At 40.4% G+C, this 19,302-nt stretch overlaps 1 protein-coding gene across 6 annotated transcripts in view; it reads right to left on the reverse strand.

The window, feature by feature from the left end:
• The window catches only part of CHD5 (chromodomain helicase DNA binding protein 5), a 145,686-nt gene that overhangs the window by 92,644 nt on the left and 33,740 nt on the right, over positions 1–19,302 (reverse strand). For all 6 annotated transcript variants that reach the window (XM_072156234.1, XM_072156231.1, XM_072156230.1 and 3 more), the window contains exon 2: positions 18,345–18,475. In XM_072156234.1, the coding sequence (XP_072012335.1) occupies positions 18,345–18,475 (131 nt within the window). The remainder of the gene's footprint in view (positions 1–18,344; positions 18,476–19,302) is intronic.

Consider the following 19,302-nt stretch of genomic DNA (forward strand, 5'->3'; position numbering starts at 1 on the left):
GGTAGCCACAGCACATGACCACCGGTAGATAGGAAGCCACAGCACTGCCCACCAGTAGATAGATAGCCAAAGCACATGCTCACCAGTAAATAGGTAGCCACAACACATGACCTCCAGAAGATAGGTAGCCAAAGCACATGACTTCCAGAAGATAGGTAGCCACAGTATATGACTCCTGGTAGATAGGTAGCCACAGCATGTGACCTCCAGAAGATTGGTAGCCACAGCACATTACCCCTGGTAGATAGGTAACCACAGCACATGACCACCAGTAGATAAGGAGCCACAGCACATGCCCCTCCAGTAGATAGGTATCCACAGCACAGGACGCCAGTAGATAGGAAGCCACAGCACAGGCTCACCAGTAGATAAATAGCCAAAGCACATACCCCCCAGTAAACAGGTAGCCACAACACATGACCTCTAGAAGATTGGCAGACACAGCACATGCTCCCCAGTAGATAGGTAGTCACAGCACATTCCCCCAGAATATTGGTAGCCACAGCATGTGCCCCACAGTATATAGGTATACGTAGCCAGCATAAGCCCCACATATATAGAAGGTCCAGCACATGCCACCAGGAGATAGGTATCCACAACACATGACCCCCCCCCCCCAGTAGATAGCTAGCCACAGCATATGCCTCCCAGTATATATACATAGTTACAGCACATGTCCCCAGAAGATAGGTAGCCACAGCACATGAAGCACACAGCACTTGGTATTTATTAGAGAACCTACGGCTCACTAGCCAGAACCAGCAATCAAAAGAGCCATACCTGGTTTGTGAGCCTACCCTACCCCTGGGCTATAGGGTAATCCCATGAAGATAGTGTGGGAGGTAGCTTTAATAACATGTCTGCCAGAGCTATTGTGACATCTCAAATCATCTTTGACACCAAATGGCTTTAAGTGAGATAGGTTTTTGAGTCACCACAAGTTCATTTCACGCAATGTAGCTGATGTGACATCACAAGTGTCCTTCAGTGGGTAAATTCACAATCTGATGTTTCCATCAGGTAAGTTGCTATGACATCATAATTAAGTTTAAATTATGTAACTGTTATGACATCATAGATATGTGTGCATTATGTATCTGTGTTACATAACTGCTATGGCACAACTGCTTGGTTGTACTGGTGCCTCCCCCCTCCCTCCCCCTAAGATAGTCTTAAGTCTTACCGTTCCTTCTTCCCCCCCTTGTAAAGTGCTATTTAGGTATTTAGATAGTTGGAGAAGTACATAATTGAAAGATTTTTCTTTCTTGTCTAACTATGTTTATGTTGTATGACTAATAATAAAAGATATTTTGAACACCATAACTGCTATGACATCACAACTGTGTGTGCCTTATGAACTGCTATGACATCACAACTGTGTGTGCCTTATGAACTGCTTTGACATCAGAACTGCATTTGCATTACATAACTTTTTTGATGTCACAAATGTGTTTGCATGATGTAGCTGCTGTGGTGTCACAAAAGTGCTTGCATTATGTATCTGCTATGACCTCACAATCCAGCGAATGTAGAATATTTTAATATCTTAAATTTATAATCCAGTTGGTAGTGTAAGGTAACACTGATTTAAATACTGCTAAGACTAGTACAGGCAGTCCCCAGGTTACATACAAGATAGGGTCTGTAGGTTTGTTCTTAAGATGAATTTGTATGTAAGTCGGAACTGTATATTTTATCATTGTAATCCCAACCGGAACTTTTTTGGTCTCTGTGACAATTGGATTTTAAAAATGTTGGGTTGTCATAAGAATCAGGATTAACAATAAAGCTTCATTACAGACACCTGTGATAACTGTTACAGCTGATCATTGTAGCCTAGGACTAAAGTACAATAAATTACCAATATCCAGAGGTCCGTTTGTAACTAGGGGTCGTATGTAAGTCGAGTGTTCTTAAGTAGGAGACCGCCTGTATTGTAAAGTAACACTGATGGAAATAGTTCTAAGACTGGTAGTTTAAAATAACATTTTATGAAGCTGTAAATGCAAATAGTACTAAAACTGCTCCTTTAAGACACTGCTGTATAATGCTGGAAATGTAAATACAGGCGGTCCCCAACTTAAGAACACCCGACTTACAGACGACTCCTAGTTACAAAATGGACCTGGTTGTTGGTAATTTACTGTACTTTACCCCTAGGCTACAATAAACCGTTATAACAGTTATCAAAGGTGTCTGCGATTAAAGAGGACCTGTCACCTAAATTTTCGGGAATGGGAGCTGCTTACTAAAGTAAGCAGCTCCTAGTGCTTGATCAAACACCGCAGTGTTAGAGTGATAGCGTTACCGGAAACCGACAGTAACGCTATCTAACACTGCGGCGGGGTACAGTGTAATCATCGGACAGCATGTATTCATGAGGGGGCGGTCCGAGGCGCTCCCCGGACCACCCCGCTCGCTCCATAGGCCCGCCCCTAGCCACACCCCAACCCTGCCCCCTCATGAATACGTTAGACAGCTTTGCGAGCTGTCCGACAATTACATTGTACCCCGCCGGCGTACCTCCGATAACGCTATCACTCTAACACTGCGGCGTTTGATCAAGCACTAGGAGCTGCTTACTCTAGTAAGCAGCTCCTAGTGCCGATAAATTGGGTGACAGGTCCTCTTTAAGCTTTATTGTTAATCCTGGTTCTTGTTAATCCTGGTGGTTGACAATCCAACATTAAAATCCAATTGTCACAGAGACCAAATAAAATTTGCCTGGAGCTACAATTTTAAAATACAGGCAGTCCCCTACTTAAGAACACCTGACTTGCATACGACCCCTGGTTACAAACGAACCCCTGGATTTTGGTAATTTACTGTATTTTAGCCCTAGGCTACAATAAACAGCTACAACAGTTATCAATGATGCCTGTAATTAAGATTTATTGTTAATCCTGGTTCTTATGACAATCCAACATTTTTAAAATCCAATTGTCACAGAGACCAAAAAATTTTTGACTGGGGCTACAATTATAAAGTATACAGTTCCGACTTACATACAAACTCAACTTAAGAACAAACCTACAGAACCTATCCTGTACGTAACCTGGGGACTGCCTGTATACAGTTCTGACTTACACACAAATTCAACTTAAGCACAAACCTGTACGTAGCCCCGGGTCTGCCTGTAGCACTAAAACTGATCTTTTAAGACACTGTTGTATGATGCTGGAACGGCAAATAGAATGAACACTAGTCCTATAAGATAAGGGAACATTGACCAGTTGTCATCTACTATTTTGAATATGATGGACAGCTAAGTAGGGACAGGTCTAGCTTTAGGGCTCACTGTCCATGTCTGTCCTACCTTTCCATCTGTTCCCTTACAACAGCATTACAACAACACTAATAATTTTTCTTTAAAAATACAGATTGCATTGTCCACACTGGATTTTTAATGATTTTCATTCCTTGTGTAATAATTTAATTTAATTTATTTAATATGTATCTTCAATGTTGGATTCTTGTGCATGGTATTTTTCCAGAAAAAGTCATCATACTAATTATTTTGGCACTGCGTACAGACAGACGAGTGGAGGCGGGGGAGGGGGGGAAGGTAGAAATTCAGTGATAGCTCACTTTGTTCCATGTCAAAAATACTAACAGATGGTTTTCTGCTTAATCTTTTTTTACCAGCTGAGAAATAGCAATCTGATTGCCGTATTTCTCTGCGTACAATACGATTAGAGCGACACCGGGATATTCTGCACTGTGACGAGAAGAATACCCACTCATTAGGGCTCATTTATTAACATTGCAGGGAAAGGAAATGCGTGCAGAGCATTGTGGCCATCAGCATTGGAAGAGTCATTTATTACAAATTATTGACAAATTAAAGTTGATCAATGATCATCTGTATATGGACCTTGTATAACATTCCACACAATTTGTGTACATCCGGATGTTGCATCAACAGGGCGCCATCTCATAGCTCATAACTCTAAAATAATTCTAATGAAATATGCCATAAAGTTATTTACCTGACATTTTTAAGGCACCAAATCGAATTCATACGTGATTTACTTTGGGTAAATAGTGGCCAATAATTATGTAATTCATCCCAGAGCTTAGGAAGGGGGGTGGGGCGAGGAGGAGAAATGAAAATACCTATTGATAAAAACAAGATAGGAGTTTGTATACAAAATCCCTGTTTAAGAAGGGGGTTATATACGAATTAGAAGGACAACTGGCACAATATCGGTCCAGGGGAATAGAGTTGAACCCAAACCCTTTTGAAAAATTCTACAAAGCTCTTCAGTGCCTCCCGCCACTTCCAGTCTCTGTATGTACGTCACATACGTAGTCCTTTTAACCTTAAAGGGAACCTGTAACCACATTTTTACAACTAAATAACAACATTCTTTTAGCTAAAAAGTGTTTCCCTCCCATCGCTATAAAATCTACTTTATAATCTTGCCTTGCATACAGCCTAATCTAGCATCACTCTAGCAGACGTGGCCTCCGGCTGAATCCAGCATCTCTTCCCCATGGCTTCTCACCATTGAGCAAGTAATGTCATGTGACCAGGGTGACATCATCTAAGGTCCTTTTGCCTCATAACATTTACAAACTGTACCCCATGTAAGTATACATGGATGGATGGAGAGGAGTAGAAGTCCGCGGAGGCATGCTGTGATTTCATGTGATCAGATATATGCATATCTGTGCAGACCACACAGTTAAAATAAGATACGCAGAGGAAGGCCAAATAGACAAGTAAATGGAACACTGCAGGTATATATGATGTACATGCTGCTCAAAGCCCAACTTAGAACTGTAAACCCAAAGTAACTAGACTCTTATTTGCACATTTTTAGTTGTGCATCCTTTCCAAACTTGTACTGATAATAAGAAAATTAGGTCAGACAACATAAAGACATTTTCAATGTGAAGATACAATTCCCCAAAAAATATAAAGCAAAAAATATTTACACAAGAAAATTTTTACCATGGGGAATTGAGACAAAGGAATAATTAGATCCCTTCTTTATCTTTCATTAAATGGATTTCCCACTTGAAACATTATTGAAGGCAATTATCTGAAGACAAGTCTCTAGAACTAATTAAAAGTGGGAAAGAAGCTGAAATTCCAAATCCATAAAGGATCAGGAGTTTATAAATCACCAGCCAAGGGCATTATGGTCCCAACTCATCAACAGTGTGGTCTACTTTAAATATTAAAGATATCCACAGAGTATGAATACAATCCATGGCAATATCATCCATTAAACAGCTTAGATCTGAGTTTGGAGCATGGAATAGTCACATAATAAATTCAGTAAAGAGGAAAACACTTCCTAAAAGGCCCATACAATTCATTTGTATGACTGCTAGAATCCATGCTGTGGCCAAATGGGAGCATGGGAGAGGGAGGGGACTTCATGCGAGAGGTGTGAATTCACATCCCATGCTGGGAGAGGGAGGATTACAAGTGCATGCATAATTAGCAGCCCGGAGCGCCGGACATCTCATCTCCACAGGGCTGCTTTTTACAAGTCTCTTTTCTAGTTAATCCCGACATGTTAAGACTTAGCTACAGACTGTATTTCTAGACTTTGATTTCCTTTAATAAAAATCATTGAAACTAAAAACTAAATAAATGACTGATTAACTTAAATAAGTGTACTTGAATCTGTTGTATACATGAACACAAAACACTTTGTAACATATATACAGTAATCAGAAGGAAGTGCTTCCTTTTTCACATACTTAGGCTAATTTCCTCCTACCTATTTCTTTTCTTATCTATATTGTACCCTGAAAATTTCTGCTGAATACCATCTTGCTAGCAAGAGGTATATAAATTCACTGGGGTGTTAGATAACAAAGAGCTGGGTCACCATCCAGTAGCTTTTGGATAACTGCAAATTTACAGACTGAAGAGAAGAAAGCTGGTAGAAAATGAGGATTACAAGTCTCATCATAATAATAATAATTCCTTTATTTATATAGCACACACAGATTACGCAACACTGCACAGAACTTGTGAGATCGGTCCCTGTCCCCAATGGGGCTCACAATCTAATCCCTCTAACAGTATGTTTTGGGAGTGTGGGAGGAAAGGGGAGGACCCAGAGGAAACCCACAGAAACACAGAGTGAACCTGGGACTTGAACCAGTGCTGCAAGACTATAATGCTAGCCACTAAGCCACCGTGCTGCCCATTGTATCCAGACACACAATGGACTATTGATTTCTACAAAGTGTCTTAAAAAAAGTGAGGTACCTTTAATAAGGAACCAGTCAGGTACCCAGTCACACTAAAGACCTATTTAGACTCTATCTTGACATTGGCTATCAAAAGTTTGTAAAAAGTATATTTCTTAAAATAAGGGTTTCATGAGAAGTACCGAGTAGTATAAATCTTTACCTTTATTTTGTTTAATCTAAACACAACACCAACAAAGTGATGCTACCAAGGCCAGAGTAAATCAGCTACTCGGCCCACGAAAACCAGTAGAAAGAACACATTAAAGCATAAACCATTCACAAAAGGCCTCCCTGGATATTACACATTAGTAGGAAAAAGGTATACATTCTGTCTTACCATTATTCTGCGGGGTCCTGAAATGAATATGAATGCGAGAGAACGAGATATGTACAATGGGGCTAGTGTCCCTAAAAGATCCCCTTAACTTAATATTGTGCCCTTACAAGGGCAGTACCATGGCAACCCTAGTCAAAAATGTCCTCCCAACCACAGTTCTCTGACACGTTTTGCTGCCACACTACTGGGTAACACTGAACCATTTTTTATATACACCGTCTGTATGGTTGTTTACCTTTGTTTTGCATGAATATCATGGCAGTATTTTATTGATCTGAATGCTTGTTTGGGACTTGACCTTTTTAATATACATCCATTAAAGGTTATGTTTTAAGTATTAAACCAAACCATGGTTCATACTCCCTTAAAGGAAACCTACCACTTGAAGTGGCAGGTTTCTGATGGAAATACCGGGCACCAGCTCAGGGTGAGCTGGTGCCGGAGCTTATTTTCGTTAGTGTTTTAAACCGCGGTATCGCGGTTTAAAACACTTTTTAAACTTTATAGCCGGCGCAGGCAGGTACGCGCTCGGCGCTTACCGTGCACGCGGCTCTCATTCACTTCCTATGTAGCCGCGCGCACGGTAAGCGCCGAGCGCGTACCTGCCTGCGCCGGCTATAAAGTTTAAAAAGTGTTTTAAACCGCTATACTGCGGTTTAAAACACTAACGAAAATAAGCTCCGGCACCAGCTCACCCTGAGCTGGTGCCCGGTATTTCCATCAGAAACCTGCCACTACAAGTGGTAGGTTTCCTTTAAGTGAAGGTCTAGAAAGTGTACTGCTAACCACTGGCCTGGGTGGTGGACCCATGGCTAATGAAGACACAGTAAGGCACTGGGTCTGCAAACAAAGTCCAACAAATTGGGTCAAAACAAAGATCATAAGGCAGTAGAACAGACGAGGTTCAGGCAAAATATCAGTATCACAGCCGAATATCCCAGAATAACAAAAGGGCATAAATGGAGTGAACAAATGTAGCTTCAGAAGCCGATTGGTGCAGCTGTCCAAACGCTCCTATAGGACTGAGGGACACATACCCCCTGCCCTGAGAGGCTGCTGACCTGTCGTTCAATAAGCCTTCTGCAGAACATCACATCTGGGTGTGTTTCCCGGCCAGGAAAACTTAACTGCAGAACTTTGCTCTGGCAGAAACACTGACAGAAAGTTTAGATCATTATATGTAACTTTCCAATATATCTCATCCGAAGAAACTCTTATCAGTCCTTTCCTCACCGCTAAACTGCTAAGTTAACTGTTCAGATAATCTTCAGTGCAGATCAGAACAGTGAGGAGAAAACAGACCTCCGGTCTGTGTCTAGTATTCAGCTCCTCCTTCTTCCATCGACATATAGGGGCATATTTATCAGGACCTGAAATAATCGCAAATGCTAGCTCATTGCTAGCTTTAGCGATTATTTGCCCCGATCCGCCACCTTCACACCAGTGGGGCGTGAAGGGTGTCCGAGAGGAGGGCACGGCCGGCAGGGAGTGGGCCGGCGCAGGGTGTTACTGTCCCTGCGCACTCGCTGCTGCCGGCGACTTTTCATACATCAAGAGGCGGAAGCATGCCTCCAGCGCAACATGCATCCAGCGTATGATAAATATGCCCCATAAAATTTCAAAATAATTTGCTTCGATTAAGACAGATCTGAGCAGTTAAATGAGAAGTTTAGCAGGTAGAGGAGATAGATATTTTTTTCTGATAATAAATATCACAAAGTTTCTTATATTCACGGGAACTATGCATTCTTTCATATTGTAATATATATCATGTTCTTTTTACTCTGCCGCCTGTTTAAAGGTTATGGCCTATGAAAGTTTATTTATGATTTAGTCCCAAGTAGGTGGTAACCTGTTATTGTCATACAGAACCTAGAGACACACCCACAGAAAAAAATATAAAAGGTTACTGAGCTCTTGGTTAGTATATATTATATTAAAGGGGTATTCCGGGAATATGAACGTCTGACACAAAAACCCATGATGATATAAATAAATAAATACAACAAAACTCAATGTCATTAGTCACAAAATGGAACTTAAATAGTTTGATTTTATGATTTACAAAATTTATGGCCTCTCTAAAGTAGGTGGAGATATCACTAAGATGGCCGCCACTGGAAACTACAAGTTCCATGATCCTTTAGTTCTCAGTAACTCCTCCTCCCTCTTATGCTCTACTCCCAGTGATGATGTAACAGACTGTGCTGCTCTGTTACCATAGTAATGATGTCTAACTGCCATCCCTGCACATCACCACAACACTAGCAATACTACAGCCAAACGTAGTGGTGATCACATGACCTGCCCAAACAGGTGCAGGACATGTAATGTGGACATGTGACCAGCGGCCATCTTCTGTCCTGTGTCTTTTCCGCAACGGACTGCGCAGAGAAGACTGATTAAAGGGCCAGTAGCATTTTAATTCTTCATTACAGTCTATGTCACCAGCATTTTCTGCTAAGGGGAGTAAAATTTTAAATAACAACTAATTACACATTAGCTTATATTTTGAGTACCCATTTGTATAAGAATTATGCTGATTACTGGAATACCCCTTTAATTCACAATAATATCCTTTGATAGATTTTAAAATAAAACACCGAACTGCTCATGGGTCAACCAAATAAGTTATCTGTTTAGAATTTTGTACTTGATAATAGATCTTCTTTAAAGTGGCATTCCGACAAAGACAAGTTTCTTCAAAATAACAAATTCTCTAATTCACTGTTATTAATAAAAATATCAGTTGCCCCTTGTTTCCGACCCTGTATCTTATGACTTTAGGGTTGCCTGACATCTTGTCTGACACTGTGGAGCTGAGCTATTCTCTGTCTATAGCCCCCCCCCCACCTTTGCATTCCAGCATGAGCTCACACTGAGACACACTGGGGCAGATTTATCAAGCAGTCTGAAAGTCAGAATATTTCCAGTTGCCCATGGCAACCAATCACAGCTCAGCTTTCATTTCACCAGTGCTCATGAATATTTTAAAGGGGGGCTGTGATTGGTTGCCATGGGCAATTGGAAATATTCTGACTTTCAGACTGCTTGATAAATCTGCCCCACTGACTTCCTGCTAGCAAACAACACATCACAGCGCAGGAGAGCTACAAGCTACAGGCAGATAAGTTCTTTATCTGGGGGAGGGGAGGGAGGTACATCAGATCTGATAGTGTGTTGTGGCAGACCAGAGATGTAGCAGACTTAGAATGTCATTGTGTGTAATATGCATCTAATGGATCTGATCTCTCTTTCTATGTGTCAGATACTAGTACAATGTTCAGAAAGAAATGAAAGTGTATATAAACCCTGGACCCTGATAATCTAAGAACATTGTCAGCACACAGCATCTCAAAGCACAGAGGAATCATGAAGTGTCTGCTCAGAGAGTTTCCCGACTTTAGGAGCAAAAACAGCAATAAAACTGGGTAAAATTGTAAAGTAAGGGGTTAAAATGATCTTTATTGTGTAGACATCACTAGGGGATTGAAATTTGAGGCAAAACATTTTTATCTATCAAATGATATAAATTAGCAATCTCAAACTCTAGTTCTTGTATTTAGAGTATTTGCTACTGCCCTGCTGGCAATATCGTCTCTCCAGTAGGTGTAACTGTGCTCCTAGCAGCGCTGTCATGTTACATAAGACTTGGAAAGAGGGTGGGATTCCCCTGCCAGACAAACGCTGCTTCCCTCGGCTCAGCTCCCTACATTCCAACCTTACAAACTCTCATTGTCTGGACCAAAGGGAAGGAACAGGCTAAAAATAAAACACAGGCGGAAAGATCAGCATAAGACTCATTAAGTAATGACAGGAGGCTTATGGGAAAAAGTTTCACTGGCTGATTTATATCGCTCTGAATCTGCTATACCTGATCCCATTATATAATCCCATTAATGGGAATGAATATTGAAAGGCATCAGATTCCCATGTAATGTAATTGTTATATTCTGGACCTCAGTTTTCTGTCTCTAAAAAGAAGATATTTTCAAATACATAAATCATTTATTGCCATGGAGACACAAAAATACAGCCATCCAAAGACTTTAGTGACAATGACATGCAGTATTTATTTCCCCTCACCTACCCCTTATGCAGTGAATTTTTTTATTTCTTTATTTTTATCATATACAGAGCCTCCCCCATGGAAAGGCCATTATGGTACCTGTGCATATAAAGGGGGGGGGGATGTTAAGACTGGCACCAGTCTTAATAATCTCCCAGGCAGGAAGTGATAAATAAGGCAATTAAAAATACCTGGAACAGACTTATCATGCCTAGTGCATTGACAATTTTTTTCTTTAGGGTGGAGAGTAACTTTAAAACTGAATTTTGTGCAGCTATCTTATGGTCCCCAAATATGGTCGTGTGGATGAGCCCTTATTGCCAGAATCCCTGGTGGTGTACACTAGAAAACCTGTTGCCGTTGCTAAAATTAGGGAAAAGCTGAATACCAGATTTGCTGATTGTCTACATTTGTCAAGGGTTCACATCAGTACTACTGGTAGTACAGAGGAGGAAAAAGCCAAAGGAAACCTACCATCAGGGACACACTAATTGAGGTATTCCTGATGGTAGGATACCTTTATGTCTACTAAGCCTTACCTTAATCTTAACTTTTAACCATAACTAACTGAAAACTTTATCTGTTCTTTATGCATATGAACTTTAGAGGCTCCTGGGGCGTGGGGAAGCCTGACTAAGCCCCGCCCCTGAAGCCCCGCAGCGTTCTTCAGCTAGTCAGTCGTGTCCACGCGTGAGTTACTGTGCATGTGTGGGCAAAGGCTGAATAGCGAAAGAGTGATGCAAGGCAGTGCACAGAGGTAAGACGTCAGAGGCTACAGGGGTGTGGTGTAGCCTTAACCCCTGGTGCTCGGCCAGGCTACTCCACGCCCCAGAAGCCTCTGAAGTTCATCTGCATGAAAGATAGATAAGTTAGTCATGGTTAAAAGTTTGGGTAAAGGCAGGAATACCTGTATTTCTGATGGTTTCCTTTACTGCAGGCATTCCTGGTGGTCTAGGTGTCAGTACCTGCATTTCTACTGGTCTAGAGCGCTAAAGGTATTGAACCCCATGTGGTGCTTAGTTCTACTTTTTGGGCTAAAGTGTTGCCATGCTACTTTATAACTGAAAGCTCCTGCAAGTGCTAAGGGCAGGTCTTTCTTCCTGAAGAGCTTTCTGCTCTTTGCTCTTTGCAATGATCTGTTCCACAGCCCTTCCCCTCTAAGCAACTCCTTTAATTATCCAACCAAAATCCCGAACAGATCCTACTCATAGCAGAGGGGAGGTTTTTAGAGGAGAGCAGAGAGCAAAAAGCTCTTTAGGCCAAAAGACCCACCCAGAGCTCTTAGAGGAGCTGAAGAGCTGGATTATAAACCGTCCTGTCACTACTAGCTACATACACAAATGTAAGACTTCACAGATCTCCAGGGCCAACGCTAACACTATCTGCAGCTCTGTACAGTCAAAACTGCCAACAGATTCCCTTTAAGCTAAAGATGGGTGGGGGATTTTAATGATGCTTTGCTTCCATGAATCCTTCCATGAAAACTCCACATTCCCTGTAAATTTTAGGTGGCCAGAGCCAGAGGTCGCGATAACGCCTCTACACGCATAATAGACGCGTTTAGAGGTTGATTTACTCCCCCAAAAAATCACCAAGCGTATTAATACGCTTGGTGATTTTCCTGTGAGCTGCCGCTTCCAAGCGGTGACGGTGTCGCCTGCGATCCTGCAAAATATTCTCTGCTGGATCGCAGCGATGAGTGGCTGGAGGCAGGACAGGGAGGGACTTCCTGCTCACCGTCCGAGCCTCTGCCGCGGGTGAGAGATAGGTGAGAGATGGAGGAGCCGAGCGGGGTTGCGCCGGGATATCTGTTGCCGGAGCTGTGCTCCTGATCTGTGTGCGATCGTGCACAGCCAGTAACAGAAACGTGCTGTCTATGTGACAGCCCAATCATGTACTGTGAGCGGGGCAGAGTTATGTTCCCAAACCGCAGAAAATAAATTAAATTCCAACAGCATCAGCCCCAGACTGTTCTGGGGGCCAGCGTCAGCCATAGTCCGCTCTGTAGACAATAAGGCTGCATTCACACAAACGTATACATGCCAGGCCGTAGCCGTGCAGGCATGCGTTCGGTGCCATGAAGAGGAGGAGGAGGGGGTGACCCCACACCTCTCTATTGAAATGCATTGGGTACTGCCCGTAACACAGGGAAAGACATGTCATTTTCCCGTGTACGGAGTGGTATCCGTGTGGCCATTGCCATCTATTGGGGACATATGTACAGTCACAAACCCTGCAGCTTCCCACAAACTCTTCATCTTCATTTAATGATAAGTGGAGGAAGACTTCCAAGTACTTTGTATTGGGAATGCTGTGTAGTGCCACAAGGGAGAAATTGTAAATGAGATACTGCATTGCAGTCAATGAATTCTTTACTGGAATCATCATGGCTTACAAATATCCGATGTCCACAGGAAAAAAAAAACACAACTATCATTGTAAAATTATAAAGGAATAAAGATGTGTATAGAAAGGACTTGTATAATACAAAAAATACTAACAATATACAAATAGTTACTTCTAGTTAAATAGGGAAATATTACAGCAGATAAAGTCTAGTCAATAGGGTGCTGGGTACTGTATTATAATACAGTGGAACCTTAGATAACAAACATAATTCATTCCGGGAACATGCTTGTAATCCAAATCTCTCACATATCAAATCAAAGCAATCAAAGCATATAAGAATACAAGCAAACAAACAAATGAAAGCATACAAAAACAATGAAACCCAGACAAGTGGTTCCACAATGACCAAATACCTTGAATTATGAGCAGAATTTGTTACAATTTTTGTAAAGTACAAAATCTAAGGTTCTCTTTAGTTACATTTTTGTATAAAGGGGACAGCAATATAATACTCATATTGCTGTGTAGTATCATGGTAGTTATATTCTACCACATAAAGGGGTAACATTGCAGCTGATATATTCTTGCACATAGGTGGTTGTTTTAGATAACTTTTACTCTTGAACATAGGTGGTAGTTTTACAGCAAATACATTCTTGTACATTGTCAGCAGAATTATATTGGTTATGTTTTATGCATAGGCAGCAATAGTATAGTCATTATATCCTTGTACACAGAAGGCAGTATTATAGTAGTTATATTCTTGTACATAGATGACAGTATTATACTAGTTATATTCTTGTACATAGGAGCAGTATTATAGTAGTTATATTATTGTACATAGAGGGCAGTATTATACTAGTTATATTCTTGTACATAGGGGACAGTATTATAGTAGTTATATTCTTGTACATAGGGGGCAGTATTATAGTAGTTATATTCCTGTACATATGTGGCAGTATTATAGTAGTTATATTCTTGTACATAGGGGTCAGTATTATAGTAGTTATATTCTTGTACATAGGGGCAGTATTATAGTAGTTATATTCTTGTACATAGGGGCAGTATTATAGTAGTTATATTCTTGTACATAGGGGACAGTATTATAGTAGTTATATTCTTGTACATAGGGGACAGTATTATAGTAGTTATATTCTTGTACAGAGGGGGCAGTATTATAGTAGTTATATTCTTGTACACAGGAGGCAGTATTATAATACTATAATACTGCTCCCTATGTACAAGAATATAACTACTATTAGTTATATTCTTGTACATAGGGAGCAGTATTATAGTAGTTATATTCTTGTACATAGGAGGCAGTATTATAGTTATTATATTTTGTACATAGGGGCAGTATTATAGTAGTCATATTCTTGTACATAGGGGGCAGTATTATAGTAGTTATATTCTTGTACATAGGGGACAGTACTATAGTAGTTATATTCTTGGACATAAGGGCAGTCTTATATTATTTATATTCTTGTACATAGGGGTAGTATTATAGCAGTTACATACTTGTGCATAGCAGTATTATTGTGTATTTAAAGAATACAGATGGAGAGTGCATAGAACTGAGATGTATACTTGGGGGCCATTGCTACATACCCAATTCATCCTCAAAAGGACTCTGGCGCACAGAACCAAAAGATTTGACACAATTTGAAATTATCTCTCAATCTTATCTCTAACATTACCCCAAAAGCATGTTTCTAATCACTAACAGTGAGAAAATTATCCCCTTAACGCCGATGCCTTTTTCGTTTTTGCGTTTCCATTTTTCACTCCCCACCTTCAAAAATCTGTAACTTTTTCATTTTTCCATGTAAACAGCTGTGTTTGGGCTTGTTTTCTGTGTAACAAATTGTACTATTTAATATTCCATGCCGTGTACTGGGAAGCGGGAAAACAATTCCAAATGAAATGAAATTGGTGAGAAAAATGCATTTTCGACATTTTCTTGAATTTCAAGGCTTTCACTATGCGCCCCAAATGACATGTCTCCTTTATTCTTTTGGCCGGTACAATCACGGGAATACTAAATTAATATAGGTTTTATAAAGTTTTTATACAAAAATTAAAACCTCCTGTACACAAATAAAACTCTTCATTTTGTCATCTTCTGGCACTAATAACTTTCTCATACTTCAGTCTATGGAGCTGTGTGTGGAGTCATTTTTTGTAAGATGAGATTTTCAATGCGACCATTTTGAGGACTGTACAGCCTTTTGATTACTTGTTAGTCAGTTTTTTATATGTTGCAAAATGGCAAAAAAGTGGAATTTTCTACTTTGGGTGTGATTTTCTGTTACAGTGTTAAATACCAATATTTATGTTTATATCAGTTCTAGGAAAAGGGAGGGTGATTTGAATTTATTTTGAATTTATTTTTTATACTTATTTGCAGACCCCCTAGTCTACTTTAACCCTAGGATGCCTGATTGATCCAACCATATACTGCCATACTACACTATGGCTGTATATGGGGATTTTGCACATTATCTATTACAATGGGGCTTATTTACTAAGGGTCCGCGGATCGCACTCTCGGCGGATTCTTGAGGTTTTTGGCATTTGCGCCGCTGTGACAGGTATTTAACTGGGCATTGTGTCACACGAGATCAGATTGTGGCGCAGCTGCAATGGAATTCATGCGACAAAAAATAGGGGGCGGACTTACATGCACCAGGAAGAAGAAGGTGAACTCCGGCATGATCTTCGTGAATCGCAGCACAGTGCATTCCAGTCAGACAATGCACTTTCGGTTACAGGACAGGTAAGTAAATGTGGCCCAATGTGCAAATCACACATTGTAATAAATCAGCTAAAATCAGACAGCCGTCTTCGAATGACACAAGGCTGTCATGGTAACAGATCGCCACTCTTGTTCAGCCTGTGAGCCCTCCTCTAGTCCCTTTAAATAGTTTATACAGTGCCACCACAGTATTAACATAGTAGGAAATATCAGTGATTAGATAAAAATGAGGCAACATTGTGTGGAACACTAGTCACTACAATAGTCATATGCTAATGACTGTTTACTAATAAGCATCATTACGCTCCTAAATACTGTGACTGCCTGAAAATCAGACGAAGAAGATAAGAGCGAGTATAGGCTTCCTAAGAAATCCGTTACACTCCACGTTGCTGACATTCTCCTGATGGGGCTTGGTAATTACAATCTTTAGTTTCTTAAATTAAGAGAAATTCGGAAATGAAACATTTGTCATTTCAGCAATTGCAATTAGAAATCCATTTAACTTTATCATTTTTCCATTGGAAGATGGAGTGACACTCTGGGCTATTGGGGGATGAAGTGTTCACTAATGGCAGATTGTATATTTCACTGACACAGTAAATTATCCATCCTGCTGTTTCTGGATGAGGAAGGAATTAAAGGAGCTGCATATTCTACTGTAGTTAAAGATAGGCCGGAGTCCCTAGACAGGAGAAGTGAATCACTAAATGGGGAGGCTCTGTCCCCCTGATTTATTCGGTGGGTAGCTTTCGCAGGCGTACAATTCAGGGTGGCTGGACCTGGTGTAGAATTTTTCTATGACCTGCGAACGTTCCGGCCTGTACTTTCAGAGGCTGTAGCAAGTGCACATGCATGGGGGTCCATGCCGACTCCACCAACGTACACGCCCCCTTTCACACCCCATTCGGAAGTAATTACAATTATTTCATGGCCTGTATGCCAGAAAAATAGTGTACAAGTCCTGATAAATCTTCCCTAATGAGTCTACTCAACCAATTACAATAAGTTACTGGTATGAAGTAGAGTTGCACCGATACCAGAATTTGATACAGATAGTTGCCGTATCACAATACTCAATACCAAAACGACACTTTGCTATAAAAATTTTTTTTACAAAGATGGCTGCATTATTTACCCCAGCAGTAATCCTGCAGCTAGCTGGATTCTAAAAGTTTTTCTCTGCCAGAGATTGGACCTTTTCATTGCAAAGGTTGATTTTCGTATCGGCAGCTGCAGGAATAAGTGAAATGTCCATTATTTGCACAGATGAAAAATCTGCAGTGAGAAGGCTGCAGATTTTTTCTGCAATGTGTGTATGGGGTTGTCATAAATCCCATACACTACACTGCTATTGGCTTTCGCTGCGGATTTGCAATGTGCATATACTGCACAGACAACACAACCTGTACAGATGCCCTCCAGGAAGTTTTCATGTTTAACAAGGTGAGCTTTAATTTTTAGAAGCAAGCCTTTAATTTATGAGTCCAAAACATCTTATGTTTTTAAAAAATACAATAAATTTTTAATTTATTGTAGAGATTTTTCCTGGTAATGTTCACAGAACATGTATAATTTATTGTGTGTCTTATCCATTTTTATAAATTAAATGTAATTGTATTATTTATATATAAAAGGTAAGAATAAGGATGTAGTGATACATAGAGAGATCTCATCTCTATATACCAGTGCATTGAACACCTGTGTAACTCTATTGAAGCTCTAAGTTAGAGAACGTTAAATAATTTAGAGACAATTGGGGAACATTTATCAGGGTTTGAGCGCCAGTTATCTGGAGTACAAGCCCCGAAATAATCCTATTGCCTAGTGAATCGCATGGGTGTGGAGGGTCCTGATAGGGGGGGTGGCCAGCAGTGGAGTGGGCTGAAGCAGGGCATTCCCACCCAATGCCTCACTCGGTATTACAAGTGACAATTAAAGTCTGAAGAATTGCTGCCAATAGTGCAATTTTACATGAAGCCTAGAGGGGCCTAGTGTAGAATTGTACACCAGAGCAGTCGGCCACCAAGCCGTTGCCGGAGGGGCAGGGATCTCATCATATGCCGGGGTGTGAAGCATTTGGAATGATCTACGTTCCATTCAAAGCAATGGAATAAAAATAAAATATGAATATGAAGCAACCAAGTGCCAGATGGTGAGATTTTAAAATTCCTTTCTTGAAAAAGGACCTGCTAGGCTGCAAATTTTGCATTCTCATGTTCTGGATTAGATTTTAATTTTTATTAGTAAATTTACAGACAAATAGACTGGTGCACATTTATTTGAAATTACATGCAGAATAAACAATGACCTGTGCTTTGTGTCTTTTGCTACAGCACCACATTTACATTCATTTGCTGCAATATAACAGATTTAAATAAATCGCTCCCTTCATTTAGGAACGAACTCATGCAAAACGATGGGTCTCAAGGGTTATTTCACACGAGTAATCCACAGATCCTCTGTAGTATAGCAGAAAGCATCCATTGGAGTGCTGCCTGCCTTCTGCTATAATATACGGATAGATAGATAGATAGATAGATAGATAGATAGATAGATAGATAGATAGATAGATAGATAGATAGATAGATAGAAAACTGCAGTTCATCTCTTACATCTTTTTTCCTTCTCTTTGTCTTGGTCACTTTATTTTCCTTTGACTTTTTGGACTTTTTCCTTTTCGGAATGGAGACAGGTTCTTCAGGAAAGAAGTCCTCTATGGCCTCCATACCCCGATCTTCTTCCTCTAAAAAGAGAAGACAGCAAACTTTATTATCATTTTCATCTTTTGATCATATAAAAATGAGACCCCGGATTTGGCCTCACTTTCTGATCGGTGGGGGACCCCATTGGACCCCCACAGATCACGAAAATGAGGGGTTCAATGGGGTCCCATGTACCTCCATTGGGACCCTCGTTGCTCCGTTAGAGTAATGGAGAAGACGGCCACACATGACCGTTCTACTCCAATAATCTCTATGGAGCTGATGGAAATTAAAGAGTGCCGTAGAGATTAATGGAGCATAACGGTCATGACACAAAGAATAAAGTAGACATACATGTAATTTGGATGGTAAACAAGATAATTTCGGATTTTGAAAATTGTGAATTTTTCTAAAAATTATTTTGCTTTAAAAAAAACCCTAAAATTTACCAGCCAAAATTTACCACTGAAGTACAGCATGTGACAAAGAAACAATGGCAATTGTTAGGTATTGCAATATGAGTGATATGGCCATCCACATCTGCACTTTACCAAATGGGTAAAGTTGATAGAACATAAACCATTCGACCCATGGACTGTAAAGAAGTCAATATATAACACATACTTTATTATGAAACTAGTACAGACAGTCCCCTACTTAAAGACACCCGACTTACAGACGACCCCTAGATAAAAATGCCCACTGTGACCTTTGGTGAAGATCTCTGGATGCTATTACTTTAGTCCCAGACTGCAATGATCAGCTGTAAAGTGTCTGTTATGAAGGTTTATTGGTAACTCTTGGTCCCATTACAGCAAAAAATTTTGATACTCCAATTGTCACTAGGGCACAAAAATTTTTTGTCAGG

The sequence above is a fragment of the Engystomops pustulosus genome, chromosome 6 (assembly GCF_040894005.1).
Source record: "Engystomops pustulosus chromosome 6, aEngPut4.maternal, whole genome shotgun sequence".
Taxonomy (NCBI): domain Eukaryota; kingdom Metazoa; phylum Chordata; class Amphibia; order Anura; family Leptodactylidae; genus Engystomops; species Engystomops pustulosus.